The 16,723-nt window shown below is 33.9% G+C and overlaps 1 protein-coding gene across 1 annotated transcript in view; it reads right to left on the reverse strand.

The window, feature by feature from the left end:
• The window catches only part of LOC106466180 (homeobox protein engrailed-1-B-like), a 33,226-nt gene extending 20,565 nt beyond the window's left edge, over positions 1–12,661 (reverse strand). The window contains exon 1 of the mRNA XM_013926423.1: positions 12,268–12,661. Coding sequence (XP_013781877.1) covers positions 12,268–12,661 — 394 coding nt within the window. The remainder of the gene's footprint in view (positions 1–12,267) is intronic.
• Between the last annotated feature and the right edge of the window lie 4,062 nt (positions 12,662–16,723).

A 16,723-nucleotide genomic window follows, 5' to 3' on the forward strand; every position in this document is an offset into this window, starting at 1 on the left:
TGGGAACATTGAAGGGTTGTGTTTCATGGAAACATTTCTGGATAAGCATGTACGTAGGCAGTACCTGGGAACATTGAAGGGTTGTGTTTCATGGAAACATTTCTGGATAAGCATGTACGTAGGCAGTACCTGGGAACATTGAAGGGTTGTGTTTCATGGAAACATTTCTGGATAAGCATGTACGTAGGCAGTACCTGGGAACATTGAAGGGTTGCATTTCATGGAAACATCTCTTCTATGGTCATTCGTATATCGAAAGGTATACATAAAAGATAGTAAACAAACAGTGCGATTTTAGCAATTACTTAGTAGTTTATTCAAAAATTAAGAATGTTTGTCACTTGAGGATAGCGAACTCGCTGTCCGTATAAACAACTGCAGAAATGATCTCACCGTTACATAACACAGTGAAAATATTTGTATTTCTCACTGGTATCGATATATATTACACAAAGAATAACTTACTATTTCGGTCAAATCAGTTAATCTCAAGGACGAAAAAGGCCTAAATTTCATTCTTAGATTGGAATAACTTCCATCTTGCTCATTGTTCCTTGGACTGAAATGAGTCTAGTGATATTTTCAAACCTAGGTTAAATCTGGTAACATATCATTTGAAGTATAAAAACCCTGTAGACTGACCCCTACGGCGGAAGTATGCGGCATATGTCATGTGCTTTGAGGGTCAACTTCAACTACTTGCTACCAGCAATCAGACAGCACAGAAGTCAAGCGCACGCACGTGAGGTAACCTCTCCTCAGGTAACCCGGGCCGGCTTGGGGCGTACCGACCCCTGCCGAGGTCAAAATACCGAGCGCTGTTACAGTGATGGTGGTCCAGGACTCGTGCCGTTAGCCATGGCGTCACTCATTCCGTTATGATAAGCTAAGTCGGTCAATATATTCATGTTTACAAGTAAAGCAGCGACTGCTGTTGACAAAAAACACGAGTTTTACCGAAAATCCACATTATTCATAAAGTCAATCTAAATGTTTGTTTACAATGTTGTTGTTTTCATTAAATACAATAAAATTCGTTAAACATTTATTTTTAACTAAACATTACAACACGAGCGGTCAGTCGTATATCTAACAAAAACAACTTGACATACATTCTGTTTAGTGTACAGAAGTAATTTAAATGCCCGACGAGTACACTAATATTTTAGCCTTTGAGAGTAAAACGCGCCATCAAAGAATGTGTGACATTTGCTTGAAACATCCACAGAAAACATCTGGAAAAAATACTGTAACAATCACTTTATCTTATTTTGTATTTACTAAAGAAAGGATGAAGACAGTGGTTGTAGTCAGCCGTAAAAAATGATAATAATAGAGTTGGTTGAGACAGTGGTTGTAGTCAGCCGTAAAAAACGATAATAATAGAGTTGGTTGATATTGAACAGTAAGGAGAAAGAAATAGTTTACGTTAGAGAAGCGAATTCCGTGAATTTATGATGAGTCTTCCTCAGTCTGGTGATTTTTCAGTACTGGACTATCAAATCGTCCCGTTTCATTGTCAAAAAAAAAAAAAAGATGATAGCATTACATAGCTAGCTTTTAATCTGTGAACACTTCTCTACTGGAGAGAAACCGACCAATCGATCAAAATTAGCCAAATCGGCCACAGAAAACCGCCCATCTTCTTATAGACAGCTACGTTAGAGCGACCTCACACGAAAAGGAGTTTTGGATGAAGACTTCACTTGCGATGTCGCGACAGACATGCTGTGGTAGACAATGTTGACAAATGTTATTCATTTGACTTGTAGCATGTTCTGGTTTGAAAACAGTAAAAAATAAAAAAATCAGAATAATAAGTGTATGTTAGTGATATCCAGAAAAGTAAGGCTATTGCGTGCTGCCTTACCGTGAGGAGACCATACCTAGTTAAGTCAATTACTTTTGGTCTTTGGCCATATAATCAGTGTGTTTTGGGATAAACATATTTCTCGTAGAAATGTTGTCTTTGACTCATCAGTAAAGGTAGTTATTGCTTTTTTTCGTCTTTCCTCCTGTCTCAGTGGTTATCTGACCACTGCAGCTTGATCACTGTGTGTGTCGTATAGGTTTTACGTTCAGACATGTGTACGTTAGTGGCTCCGGTCTCCCGCAGTTCGCTGTCGACTTGCCCGGGACTTTAAGCTCAAAACGGCAGCCAGACAAGACGGGTCGCCTTGATAAGCGATGGTACCCGAGGGCATGACGGCTCTACACAAATTAATGACCCTGTTCAGGCGAGAAGGGTGACGTTCCCACGACTGACACACGCTAACCTTGGTATCAAACCCGATGTTGTAGTGAATAAGAAACAAAGACAACGCAATGACGCTGTCTTGTCACAAAAACAGAGCTACGCAATCTTCCATATTTAATTACGCTACTATTGCTGTAAACATAATACGTGTCGTTAGCTACACTCAAGTGTTGGGCACTTACAATATACGACACTTTGGTAGGTCTAGAGTTTAGAGTGTTCAACACACCCAATCGACTGATCCTGGTTTACAAAATCTTTAAATGACATATCGAGAAAAAATTAACTTGAATACTCATATTAGCTAATCATAGTTTGAATTCGGTGATGAGGAACCCACTTTGAGACTAATAATGGCTGGAGATGGCTTGAATGGGTAATGAAGAAAAACTTTAATATAAGTTTAACATAACAGCAAATGTACAACGTTTCGTTGATTTTGATCTAGGCTTGAAATATCAGCCTATCGTCATAGCTTAAAGTTGTTGATCTGGGTTTGAATTATCAGCCTATCGTCATAGTTTAATAAGGATGATGTGGCTTTGAAATATCAGCCTATCGTCATAGTTTAATGATGTTGGTCTAGACTTGAAATATCAGCCTATCGTCATAGCTTAAAGATGTTGATCTAGACTTGAAATATCAGACTATCGTCATAGTTTAATGATGTTGGTCTAGACTTGAAATATCAGCCTATCGTCATAGCTTAATGATGTTGACCTAGGCTTGAAATATCAGCCTATCGTCATAGTTTAATAATGTTAACCTAGGCTTGAAATATCAGCCTATAGTCATAGTTTAATAATGTTGATGTGGGTTTGAAATATCAGCCTATCGTCATAGTTTAATGATGTTGGTCTAGGCTTGAAATATCAGCCTATCGTCATAGTTTAATGATGTTGACCTAGGCTTGAAATATTAGCCTATTATTGTTGTTTTTTGTTCTAACCATACCGAAATAGACTCTATATATATAGATGAATTTGGTGGAATTGATTATGAGCATTTTTCAGAATTAGTACTGTAAATGTGCTGGAAAAACTCGTAAAAAATATTGAATGTACTAATTTTAGCACCATGACAGAAGAAGGTAGGCTGCTCAAAGTCCGTAACTGATGGGGTTGCTGATGGAGGCAAGGGTATATCGTGCACGAGCATCTGCATTGGCCTTACCGCTCAAACGTTGACTGCCAGTTTAAAGTGGATTTCTTGTCGCATAACATCGTTAAAATACCTCAAAACTATTTTAGACTAAAATACACATTAATCTTCAGTAAATGAATAATTAATTATCCTTAACACTAATGAAATGTTAGTTTATACGTAGTTTCTTTTTATAACTTTTGTTACATCTTGGAAGTGTTTATGTAACATGTATAAAGGTGCCAGGGGAATCGGAATCTGTGTATATCAAACAAGCGACGGTTAGATTAGAATTCAAAACTTGCTTTAGTGTCTTTATGTTTTCCGTCTATAAAGTGGAAATATAACTCAAAATATCATACCTCTCAAACCAGAAGTGAACTTTATGCGAGGTATTTGGTCTTGTAAATGTTTGGTACTTTGGTAAAACCCTCATAAGTGATCATAAATATCTGATAACTTCTGATATATCCCCGGTTGGTGGTTATAAATGTTTGGAAATTGTGGGTAAACGTTTTGTGAATGTTTAGTTGATATACTGTATGACTAGCACTTATTGATATAAGCCTCATTAGTGTTGGTATATTACTTATTCGTATGCAAATGATGTGAGTCAGTCTATGACTTGTAACTGATAGTATACAGGTGGTAAGTGTTAATATATAACTGCAAATGATGGTATACAGCTAGTAAATATTATTGCAAAACTGGTAACTGACGGTATACAGCTGGTAAGTGTTATCGTAAAACTGGTAATTGATGGTATACGGTTGGTAAATGTTATTGTAAAACTGGTAATTGATGGTACACGGTTGGTAGATGTTATTGTAAAACTGGTAATTGATGGTATACGGTTGGTAGATGTTATTGTAAAACTGGTAATTGATGGTACACGGTTGGTAGATGTTATTGTAAAACTGGTAATTGATGGTATACGGTTGGTAGATGTTATTGTAAAACTGGTAATTGATTAAAAACTGCTGGCAAGTGCTATTATAAAACTGACAAATGGTGCTATGTGGCTGGTAAGTGTTTTTGTTTATTGTAAAACTGGTAATTGATTAAAAACTGCTGGCAAGTGCTATTATAAAACTGACAAATGGTGCTATGTGGCTGGTAAGCGTTATTGTTTATTGTAAAACTGGTAATTGATTAAAAACTGCTGGCAAGTGCTATTATAAAACTGACAAATGGTGCTATGTGGCTGGTAAGTGTTATTGTTTATTGTAAAACTGGTAATTGGTGGTATATGTGTGGTAGTTGTTACTATAAAATTTATAACTGATGATATACGACTGGTAAATGTTATTATAAAACTGGTAACTGATTGTATACAGTTGGTAAGTGTTATTGTAAAACTAGTAATTGATGGTATAAGACTTGAAGGTAATATTGTGAAATTGGTAATTGATTTTATACGGCTGTACGGCTGGTAAGTGTTACTATAAAACTAGTAACTGATGGGATATGGCTGGTAACTAATGGAATACAACTGGTGTTATTATAAAATTGTCAAATGATGGTATACAACTGGTAAGTGGTATTGTAAAAATAGTGATTGTATACTGCTGGCAAGTGTTACTATAAATCTGGTAACTGATTGTATATGACTGGTAAGTTTTGTTGTAAAACTGGTAATTTATGGTATACGGCTGGTAAGTATTATCATAAGACTAGTAACTCATTAAATACGATGTTTTTTATAAGACGGGCAAGTGATGACATACAACTGGTATTATTGTAAACTTGCCAATTAATGATATATGGCTGGTAAGTGTTATTGTAAAACTGGTAATTGGTGGATTATGGCTAGTAACAGTTATTGTAAAACTGGGTATTGATGGTATATGACTGATAAGTTACTGTAAAGCTGGTAACCTTCAGGATTCTTGTGTTGTGTTTTTGCCTTTGTGTGTGTAGCAAGTATCGGTATAATGATAGTGATCAGCTTCATATATGTTTGATAACATGTTTGTATCACTTGATGTTAATAAAAATGTCAAAAGAAATAAAAGTACATGGAATCACTGTCCTTAACTCTGCAAACCTGTCGGTTTCTTTAACATGTAGTCTATACTCCAACACAGTTGGAACGACTGTACAAATAAGAATATACCTGGTAAGTTATAAATTTTCATTACTTTATTAGCAATTGTTGTCATAGTCCGTTCACAGTTTACTTTCAGAATTGGTTAGATGTTTATGAACTGGAAACAAGATATTTTGAATATGTACTTAATGGACAGATTAAAGACTTATAAATCCCCAAACTATAACAAGTATACTAAAACTAAACTCCATACCCAAAATCTATTGAGGGGTGGGGGCTACTCAGATATAATGAAAACTGTTTACTTAATGCATGTATTTAATACTAAAAAAGCCGTAAGCCTAATATGGTACAGTGAAAAATATTGGCGCATACACTCCGCTATATACTAAGCAATACTGGCATGATGTACATGTAACATCCATATCCAAGAATTGTTACAAATCGTATTTGAATGTTTTGCTATATATAAACCATTACACAAAGGCTGAGTTACAAATACACGTATGTTGAGATGATATTTAACGATTCAGTTGCAGAATTTTAAAACCTATAATTATAATAAAACCATAAACACTCGTATTTTTAATATTTTTTTTGTGATTTCTCTTCCGAGAACTGTACTGAAATTCTGCGCCTATATAATCTTATATGTAATTCGCGATACTCTTTAAACGTGCTAGTCTTTTTTATGTGTGCTTTGTTATGATCATTTGCCATTTTAAACAACGGTATGTTTAGAAACTATTTCGAAGCAAGTTTTGTTGTTTTTTTAGAAGAAACTGCGTTCGGCATTAAAATGTTGATTGTTTTAGTGTCTATATAAGTTTATGAAATGGTCATTTCACCCATAAATCATTATCACTGGATATAAACAACAATAATATGCTGGATTGGAAAGGTGTTCCAAAAATCTGGTTGAAGTGCTACCGTTAATATTCCATTACGAAAATACGACCAGAAATTTTGTTACAGCTTTCTGGGATACTAACATTATATTTAAAAAATAATTCGGCTGTACTATAGTATAAACAAGTGATTTGGTGCTCTAAGTATATAATATCTTTTAGACTGGCTTTCGTTACACAAAAAAAGAAAAAAGAACGTGATATTGAGTTTGTGAATGTCAAAATTAAAAATATGTTTATAAACAAATCAGACCCATAAAGAGGTCCCGGCATGGCCAGGTGGTTAGGGCGCTCGACTCGCAATCTGAGGGTGGCGGGTTCGAATCCCCGTCACACCAAACATGCTCACCCTTTCAGCCGTGGGGGCGTTATAATGTGACGGTCAATCCCACTATTCGTTGGTAAAAGAATAGCCCAAGAGTTGGCGGTGGGTGGTGATGACTAGCTGCCTTCCCTCTAGTCTTACACTGCTAAAATTAGGGACGGCTAGCGCAGATAGCCCTCGTGTAGCTTTGCGCGAAATTCAAAACAAACAAACATAAAGAGGTATATTTGATAAATGGAAATGGGAATTAGAGTTCGACACATGAGAAAAAGGTCAGGTCAATGAACCCAAGAATTCCGGTATACCTTCCTTTATTTTGAACTACTGGCCAAAGGAGGGGCAGCCACTAGACCACGTCAGGCCTTACATATGCAATTGTCTTAATGTAAGTGAAGTGTTCAAAAAAGCTATTAGTCACTTGACAAGCATAAAGAATTCAAAAGCCTGATATTCATAAATATGGCTAATCGTGCTGTTAGATGTTTTAATCATTACCAAAGCAATGAATAAATAAAGAATTTTGTAAGAGTAGCTGTCCCTTTGTGACAGAAAATAAGCATTTTTAAAAGGCAAAAAATCTTCAAGACAATGATAAGAAAGTTATGGACATGTGAGATACTAGCGAAAGTGCTATAAGCGAAGAAGACACTCTCAGTTCCTGTTCTTAACTACCTACAACTCCTTGCTAGGTAGTACATTTTTTATTTGAGAAAACCAAAACAAATTCAAACTGGACATAAAAACTTTGGTTTTAAACGAAAACATTGTACTCAGTTCTGACATTGCGTCTCAAGTACGGCCATTTAAGCATAACAAGATCAAATATAAACTTAGCTGATGTTTTGTAGACTTTTTCAGGAAGAACCAGCTTCCTCCTGTAGATATAAACTAATAAAGCAAGTAGTTTCTGTTTATAATTTTTTCGACCCGTATAGTAATTTGTTTTGTGAATATCTTGAATGTAAAAATTTCATCGTGGATCGTTTTAATTTTGAAACAGTTTGTTGACATAAACTTTATACGCGCCATTGTCGTTCATTTTGCTTTGTTTATGGATCTCTAGTTTTCGATTGTTTTAAGTTAGGTAAAAATGCTATTTTTCAAGCATATTACAGGTTGTTAATTGCACTTTAACTTAATTATTTTTATATGCTAATATGGTGGCGTTTTGCTTCAGACGTGAGGCGTAGCGCTACAGACAACATTTTTACTCCCTACATACAATTCGACAGTGACAGACTGGTAGACTTATAAATAAGGAGAAATGTCAAAACGTTTCCGAGAAACATTCACAAAGTCGGACTTTTAAATGATGCAGATTCGAAGACGAGAGCTTTGAGTGTTATCCGTGAAAATTGAAAAACTCGCGTAATCTGGAGCAGTATCCTAATTCACATAATGAAAGTTATGATTACGAAAGAGGACCTTCTGACCCAAAAAAGCCATTTCGTTGAAGATATGCATATTTCTTAGCACCATTAACAAAATATTAAACAAGGATTTGAAGTTGATGAAGGCTCCATAAACCAAACATTCACAAGTTTCCAGCTGAAATCACAATAATCTCATCCCACCACATATCTGTCAAGTCTTTTCCCTCCCAGGTGCAACCCCCAATTATTATTTTTTTGTTTTGTTTTCATCTGCTTAAACGTGATCTTGAAAGCCGACGACCACTTAAAGTAAACGGTGTAGGGAAAATTTGTCAAAATGTGTGGTCTAAGGTTGACCTTGCAATCTTTCGCAGAAGCGTGTTACGTTAGGAATAGTGCGCAATTATTATCATCAGAATGAGCACGATCTACGACGAAAGATGAATTTCCAAGGACAGCACAGGATCTGAAACATCGTTTTTATAAAGTGCGCTTGATCTCATTATACCAGGCTAATATTACTATGGGTGCAGTTGTTTCCGTATCATATCATTCAATTAATTTTCCTCCTCTTCATGATAATTTTAGGTAAGATATGCCAAAACTGTACCGAATAAATATCTAGTCTTATATGAGAGGCACGTTAAGTCAGTATTATTGTAATTTAATAAGTTTACTCCACAATATTACTTTCTTTACTCCTTTTCTCTCTCTCTCACACACACACACATATAGATAGATATAAATATAAAGCCATGGACATAAATCTCAGAAACACAGAAAGACTTGTTATTTATTTGCTATTGTTTTATACTTCTGTTGTCTATACCATTCCAAACGGATTGATTTAGATCCATAAGCTTACACATCTTGATGTCTTAAGCATATGTGAAAATAACATTTTTCGATTAAAGCTTTGCCACCTTCAGGAAGGTTGAACAACATTCAGTTGTGAGGATGCTACCTTTAATGTGAAGTGTACAAGGAAGACATTGCTTCAGAGTTGTACGCTACAGATGCGCAAATCAGGACAGAAGAAAAATAAATCGACAAAAACTTAAAACTGTACAATGGACACATAAGACACGTTTCCTTGTATGTTTCAAAAATAAGTTGTTTCGGTCAGTTTTCTCAACAATAGATCGCATTGTCCGACAGATAAACTGTTTGTTTGTTCACACAATGGCTTAAATGGCCTGAATTGTAGATGAGAATGAAGACAAGCAGCCTGCCGTCTAAAGGGGCTATTATTAACAACTGTCCATTACTCTTATAGCATGCCCACAATGTGTTAAGCGTTTCATAAGGCCACGTCTCGAATCCGAGATCCTCAGTTCACAAATCCGACACTCTTATTACTCAGTTTCATATTCAGAACAATTGGCAGAAATACAAATATCAGATAACTTATAAACTGTTAAAAGTACTATACGTCACACTTATCCATCTACAGAAAATACTGTCACAAGTACTATACGTCACACTTATCCATCTACAGAAAATACTGTCACAAGTACAAAATGTCACACTACAAATAAATACGGGTATAAACTGCCATCACTGAAGAATAACAAGTCTGCTACTAAGATATCACAAGATAGTTGAATCAGAATACCATTATCTTTATAGTAATAGTAACTCCATTATCTTTATAGTAATAGTAACTTCATTATCTTGACTAGTGTAATTCCTAATTGCGTAACATATATATATATATATTGCTAATCTAGCAAACTTAAAGAACAAACACATGTTAGTTTGAAAGTTATAGTGTCACTCCAGTTACCTAAGTTGCTTTCCAGTTGATCAGTTTTCTTATTCTCCTGTTTAATATACAATTAGCAGAAACAGCAATTAACAGATCAAGTGAAGGATGCCGTTCGTAATCTGTCATGGAAGGTTGAGGTCAAATCTTTCTCTATGACAAACAACGATGTTTACAATGATTATTATGAAACTACAAGATGAAGTACAATAGCATATAGACACGAGTTACTATTACTATAAAGATAATGGAGTTACTTTTACTATAAAGATAATGAAGTTACTATTACTATAAGCTAATTGAGTTACTATTACTATAAGCTAATTGAGTTACTATTACTATAAAGATAATGGAGTTACTATTATTATAAAGATAATGGAGTTACTATTACTATAAAGATAATGGAGTTACTATTACTATAGGATAATGGAGTTACTATTACTATAAGCTAATTGAGTTACTATTACTATAAAGATAATGGAGTTACTATTATTATAAAGATAATGGAGTTACTATTACTATAAAGATAATGGAGTTACTATTACTATAAAGATAATGGAGTTACTTTTACTATAAAGATAATGGAGTTAATATTACTATAAAGTTAATGGAGTTACTATTACTATAAGCTAATTGAGTTACTATTACTATAAAGGTAATGGAGTTACTATTACTATAAAGATAATGGAGTTGCTATTACTATAAGCTAATTGAGTTACTATTACTATAAGATAATGGAATTACTATTACTATCAGATAATGGAGTTACTATTACTATAAGATAATGGAGTTATTATTACTATCAGATAATGGAGTTACTATTACTATCAGATAATGGAGTTACTATTACTATCAGATAATGGAGTTACTATTACTATAAGATAATGGAGTTACTATTACTATCAGATAATGGAGCTACTATTACTATAATATAAATCTTTTTGAAATCAAAATGTTAGTGTTTTTTGTTGTTTTTCTTAAGTTTTAATTGAACCATAAAAACATTGGAAATATGTTTTAAAGTAATTCTAGAGAGGTTGCTCAAAAAACATCAAATATTATATTATTTTTTTAAATGTTCATAAAATTTTAAATACGTTTCGTGTTTGGTAGGAAAATAACGTTGATTGTCAGTAAACATTAAAATTAGATGTTTGTTTAAAAATTCATTATCTGAATTCAAATATGGAACTGTATATAATGTGTATATTAAATAACTGTTTAATTAAAGGATTCTTAAGTTTACATTTTTTGTGGACACTAAATTAAACCTACAAGAGCGGAAAAACAGATAACTTGATTTTTATCAATAATTTATTTACAAAGTAAACGCGTTTACGTATCAAATAAACACACATACAAAATAAATTGCGTCTCACGTCTGTAATCATATATTCTTATGAAGTGAGTGTGTTTTAATGCGACAATTAGCTCCTGAAGATTTGTGACTGTTGAAAGTTCATTGTAGTTTACCTACTATTAACTAGATTGTAGGGAAACGGAACATCTGTAGTATAAAAACCCTTTCCCGTGTTCTCGAGGCTCTAACTATGTTAGGTTTAGCAGACTAGCCTCGGGCTCATTAATCCCAAACCCCAGGATGTATCATTAATATCAAGCTTAAATTGTTATACACAGGAAATTAGCTTTGTTAATTTATTGTTGTCTTTTATATATTTGAAAGTATAAAACTCTCATATATAAAAGTATAAATATATTGAAGTAACAAACGTAATTTAAGTAATGAAGACGGAACAACAATAAAACACAATTTTCACATCGGTACCAATCGTTTTAGCTGCATAAACAAACTTATCACAAATTAAGTTGTTGTTTTAAATAACTAACATCAGGTCTCATTAAACTGTATTTTTTAATGTATTTTTTTTCCGTATTAACTCGAAAATTTCGTACGTTTTGAAATATTTTACTTAGCTCATATCATTCCGCAATTTCACCCCCTCTCCTCACATTTCTATTCAAACATTATAATTAGCATCAGAAACCAGATGGTCTGGAAAAAAATCTTCACGGGAGTTAATTTTCCGAAACTTTTATTTATTTTTATTTGATCTGGCTTGAGCCGCATGACTGTAATTAATGGATACGAAGACACCCGAAACGGTAGAATAGTCTGGTTTTAAATGACGCAATTAATTCTATGGAATTATATATGTTTTTGTTTTGTTTCTTAATAAGTCTATTTTAAGCTTTCATATAAGGGTATAAAGCTGTAAGATTTATAGTTCTTTGTTTGTATAAATGTATACTTTTGTTTGACGCACGATTGTTTCGCGTTTGCTTTACTGTAAGCTCGTTTAACAAGATGATTGAAGCTTATTAGTTACCTTCAGATAAATCCTGTTAAGTAGATTGTTAGCTTTACTAAGCTGCCATTGTACTCAAGGCGAAAACATGCACACAACACATTTGATCTTGAACTCACCTGAAGAGGGCCTGTCCGAGTATCTAGTGCAGAAAACCCACGCTGGCCAGGGCGAACAAGGCTTATGTGATGGCGAGGTACCAGCTTTATCCGGGTTGTTTTCGGCGGCAGACTTTCCGCTGGCATTTTTGTGCTTGGTTGCACCATGTACGGCAGGAACCTTCTGTTTGGGTGTTTTGGAGTTCTTTATCGGGCTTTTCCGCCGTTCATTTGCAGCCTTCCCGAAGTCTGGAGATAAGATATTTTCAATAGAAAATTTCAGCGACCTCGCAGTCCCGGCGGACGGGATCAGAACCTGGCTATGGTTCGAGAAAGTAATCTGATTTCGACTGTTTTTCTGCTCGTTCTCGCCCGAGATTTTTCTCAGCTTATCTGGCTCGCGACTGTTAGCCATTTCGTGGGAATTGCCAGTGTCCAGTGCCATATATATATATACCACACTGCTTCTCAAGAGTTAAAACGTTTCCTACCCCGAGTCAGTGCGTTCCAATCACAGTTTACAGAAGTACCGGCATAATCTTAAAAATTGCCGCTACTCTTATCGACTCACAGCCGAGAAGATACTCAAGAACAACAACTCGGTCGCTAGAGGAGAACCACAGAATCGGTTCACACACGTCCTGTAATTGTTAAAGTGTCACATATGGCCTCAGGGTCCGATCTGTTGGTCAGTGTGCTCTGAAGAATTCTTTAAAATGACGACTGCTTTTTATATACATCCCAACAAAATCAAAGAACCACAGTAAACTAAAATTAGAACTCGAAGCAAAACGCTGCTATCGCTCTTTGGAGACCGCCCTTGATATCGAAGGCCATGTGACGTTAGCCAATCAACGTTTAAATAACACACACCTTTCTACCGGTCACATCTGGTGTTGGCTGTCGTTATTAAAATATCCGTCAGTAGGCGTAATCATGTTCTCAACGGAGAACTGTCACGAGCAACGTTTTAATTGTGTGTCTGACAATCTGAAATTCTATGTATAAAGCGTACATCGGTATGCTAACAAAAGTGACTGTTACACGCAAAACAACCACAGTTATGAAGAGTTCTGCGTCTGTATTTAACTCCCTTCTCTGTAATCACACTCCCATTAAAAATATAACGGATTAATTCTGATATATACATATATGTTGTATCCTTCTTATTCAGATTCTTAGATATGTATTCGTAACTTCTGTTTATGGTTTACGGTTTCAATGTTCATTTAGTTCGAACAATGACTCATTTAGTTTTCGATTGAAAGTTTATGGGTTGTACGTAGCAGTACATACATGTACACTGCATCTTAAGCACTACATCTTTCAAAATATTGTTAATTTGTTATTGTGATACAGTGTGACTAGCGCATAGTAACAATAAACGAATGAATACTTTACTCATGTTTTTTTACAAACTTAATGAAGGAACATACAAGAGTTTATTCTTCAAGTAATCGCCATTTTGTTAGACAATGCCATTCAATTTAATTTCGAATCACTTTTCGATCAGTGATAACTTTAATGGACAAATAAGTCAAGTAGAACGTCCTACTTGTAAGAACCTTAATTATCTATTGTTTTTGTTAGTGTTTATTGATTAAAACATCGTTAGAGTACATATAATAAAACTAAATATGTTGTCGAATAAATCATTTATTTTATCGTGTAAATCAAAAACAGATCACGCCGTATTGTAAAATATTTTCTTTGTTCTTTTAGTTGCACATAAAATTTCGTACGATTTCTTCAACCATTGCCACATGATTGACCATACATAATGATCACATCGATAACTTCTCATCCTTATTTCTGAGGGAAAATACTCAAATAAGAAAAAAAAAACAGAAGCATTTCGATAATTTTTATATTATAATATTTACAAAATTATTCTGAGAAAAAAAAGTGATACGTTAAGTCAGAATTTATTATTACTAAGAGTTCTTTCTTACATTTAAAGTGCAAAAATAACCTTGAATAAAAAAAGCACGCCATTTATCGTGTAAAAAGTCTGCATGTACCTGAGTAAGGTATATATATGATTTACTTATAAAGAATGATTGTAAGAAACTGTCATAGTATATAATGGTCAGGTCAAATTGCATAATTGTTTTTTTTTACTGGAAAGACTGCTGACAGCTTTGGGCACTTGGGTGGTGATCAGACAGGCGGTTACGGTGGAGTCTATAACTCCGCCACGTTCTTATGTGTTGCTCCCAATTAGATATAATTGAAGAACTGTTACCTTAATCGTTGATGTAATTGGATTATTCACTAAAATTATTAATTTCTACATAGTATATTTTAACTTTCAATGTTTTGGTGCGAATATTAATCATTCTTTAATTGGAAAGATATATTAAAAGTGAGATAACTACAAATTCATGGGGAAACATAATTTTCTGCGGTATCACATTAATGCAGTAAGCTTGCTTAATATTCGATCATAAGTTTGATTATACAACATATTTACTGCGCCTCCTAGTGGGTGACATATATTCTGCAAATTTCATGTGACCTTATAACAACTTGGAATTAATTGGTTGTTTCTTCGTTATATATGGTTTGAGTGTGAACCACTAAACTTATTACGTGTTGTGTCTAATAAAAACTAATATTATTCCATAAAGAAACATTTGTTTTCATCCAGTAAATTAAAATATTGTGATATGCAACAGAAATATGAAAAATGAAATGGGTTTTTTGGACGACGTTTCGGCCCTACGAAGAACTGCTCTAGCAATTCAAAACGTCCCAAAAACCTTCCTAGACAAATATATTCCATTAAGAATGCCCACCAAGTATACTCTCCTCTGACTGACACTTTCTCTTTCTTGTTTTTGTTTCTCATATATCATACTAACTGAGAACCTAATAAATGGATGTCTCTAAATCAGAAAATTAAGAAATTTCGTATTGAAAAACTAGAAAAAAGACGATGTCTTCTAGGCGAACATAAAAAAAGTATAGATTTACCTTTTTCAAATTATTTATTCGGAAATCGCAGTTGCCATGTTTTAAAAAGTGTTGTATAACCATGGAATTAAAAAAACAAATAAAGACAACGCTGGAATACTTTAGGTAACGCTTACTTACTTACTTCATGTTTTAAAATAGCTGTATAACCATCGATTAAAAACGAAAAAAAGTACGCTGAAATGCTTGTTTTATACTTTAAAAGATCTGTATGACATCGAATTAAAACAAACAAAAATTACGTTGGAATGCTTTATGTAACGCTTACTTACCTCATATTTAAAAAGAGCTGTATAACCATCAACTTAAAAAACGAATAGGAATTACGCTGAAGTGTTTTAGGTTACGCTTACTTACTGCATATTTTAAAAGAGCTGTATAACCATCGAATAAAAAAACAAACAAGAATTATGCAGGAATGCTTTAGGTAACGATTTGCTTAAAATAATAATGTCCTATGTAAATGCGTATTTCCCTTAAAGGAATGGTGTCCTATATAAATGAGTATTTCCCTTAAAGGAATGATGTCCTATATAAATGAGTATTTCCCTTAAAGGAATGATGTCCTATATAAATGAGTATTTCCCTTAAAGGAATGGTGTCCTATATAAATGGGTATTTCCCTTAAAGGAATGATGTCCTATATAAATGAGTATTTCCCTTAAAGGAATGATGTCCTATATAAATGAGTATTTCCCTTTTCTTACATACAATTATTAATAGTTTATTTTGTTACATTCATGTATTTCGATTTGTTATATTGGCAATTTTGTTTTTCACTAAATATAAATTTTGGAACTGTTAGGAAGCATGGAGATAATAAAATGAAATGTATTTAAGACTATGTGGAAAATTTAATTTTTTCGTAACAAATAATATATTTATTATACATATATATCTCAAACATCAGTCAAATATATTGATCTAGGTAAGTAATACAAGATTTTGAATTTTGTATATACTGCATATGATATTGGTTTCTAACATGATATCTAACAAAGAAAAGTCTCATAAATTTCCGAAGCTCTTTTGGTCCAAAAGTTGTTTCCTCCCACGTCATTTGAAGATGACGTCATGAAAATGAAATCATCTTTTGTGGTGCTTTTATCCTGTGAGAGTGTTCTTGCATTGTGTGACATAACTGAGTCCTGTGTTGTATAGTTCTCCATATTATGTATAACAGATCTGGTCTCCTAGCTGTTTGAACGCATTAAACTGCCTGTACTACAAATGATGATATGCTGTAACTTTGTCTGAAGAATTCCTCAATCTCCACCCTAAACACATTAACTAAGTACACGGCTTGTTCTGCAACTGAAGATATGTTTTAAGTTTGATATGAAGAATTCCTCAATCTCCACCCTAAACACATTAACTAAATACTCGGCCTGTTCTGCAACTGAAGATATGTTTTAAGTTTGATCTGAAGAATTCCCCAATCTCCACCCAAGACACATTAACTAAGTACACGGCCTGTTCTGCAACTTAAGGTATGCTTTAA

Source organism: Limulus polyphemus, unplaced genomic scaffold (assembly GCF_000517525.1).
Source record: "Limulus polyphemus unplaced genomic scaffold, Limulus_polyphemus-2.1.2 Scaffold2180, whole genome shotgun sequence".
Taxonomy (NCBI): domain Eukaryota; kingdom Metazoa; phylum Arthropoda; class Merostomata; order Xiphosura; family Limulidae; genus Limulus; species Limulus polyphemus.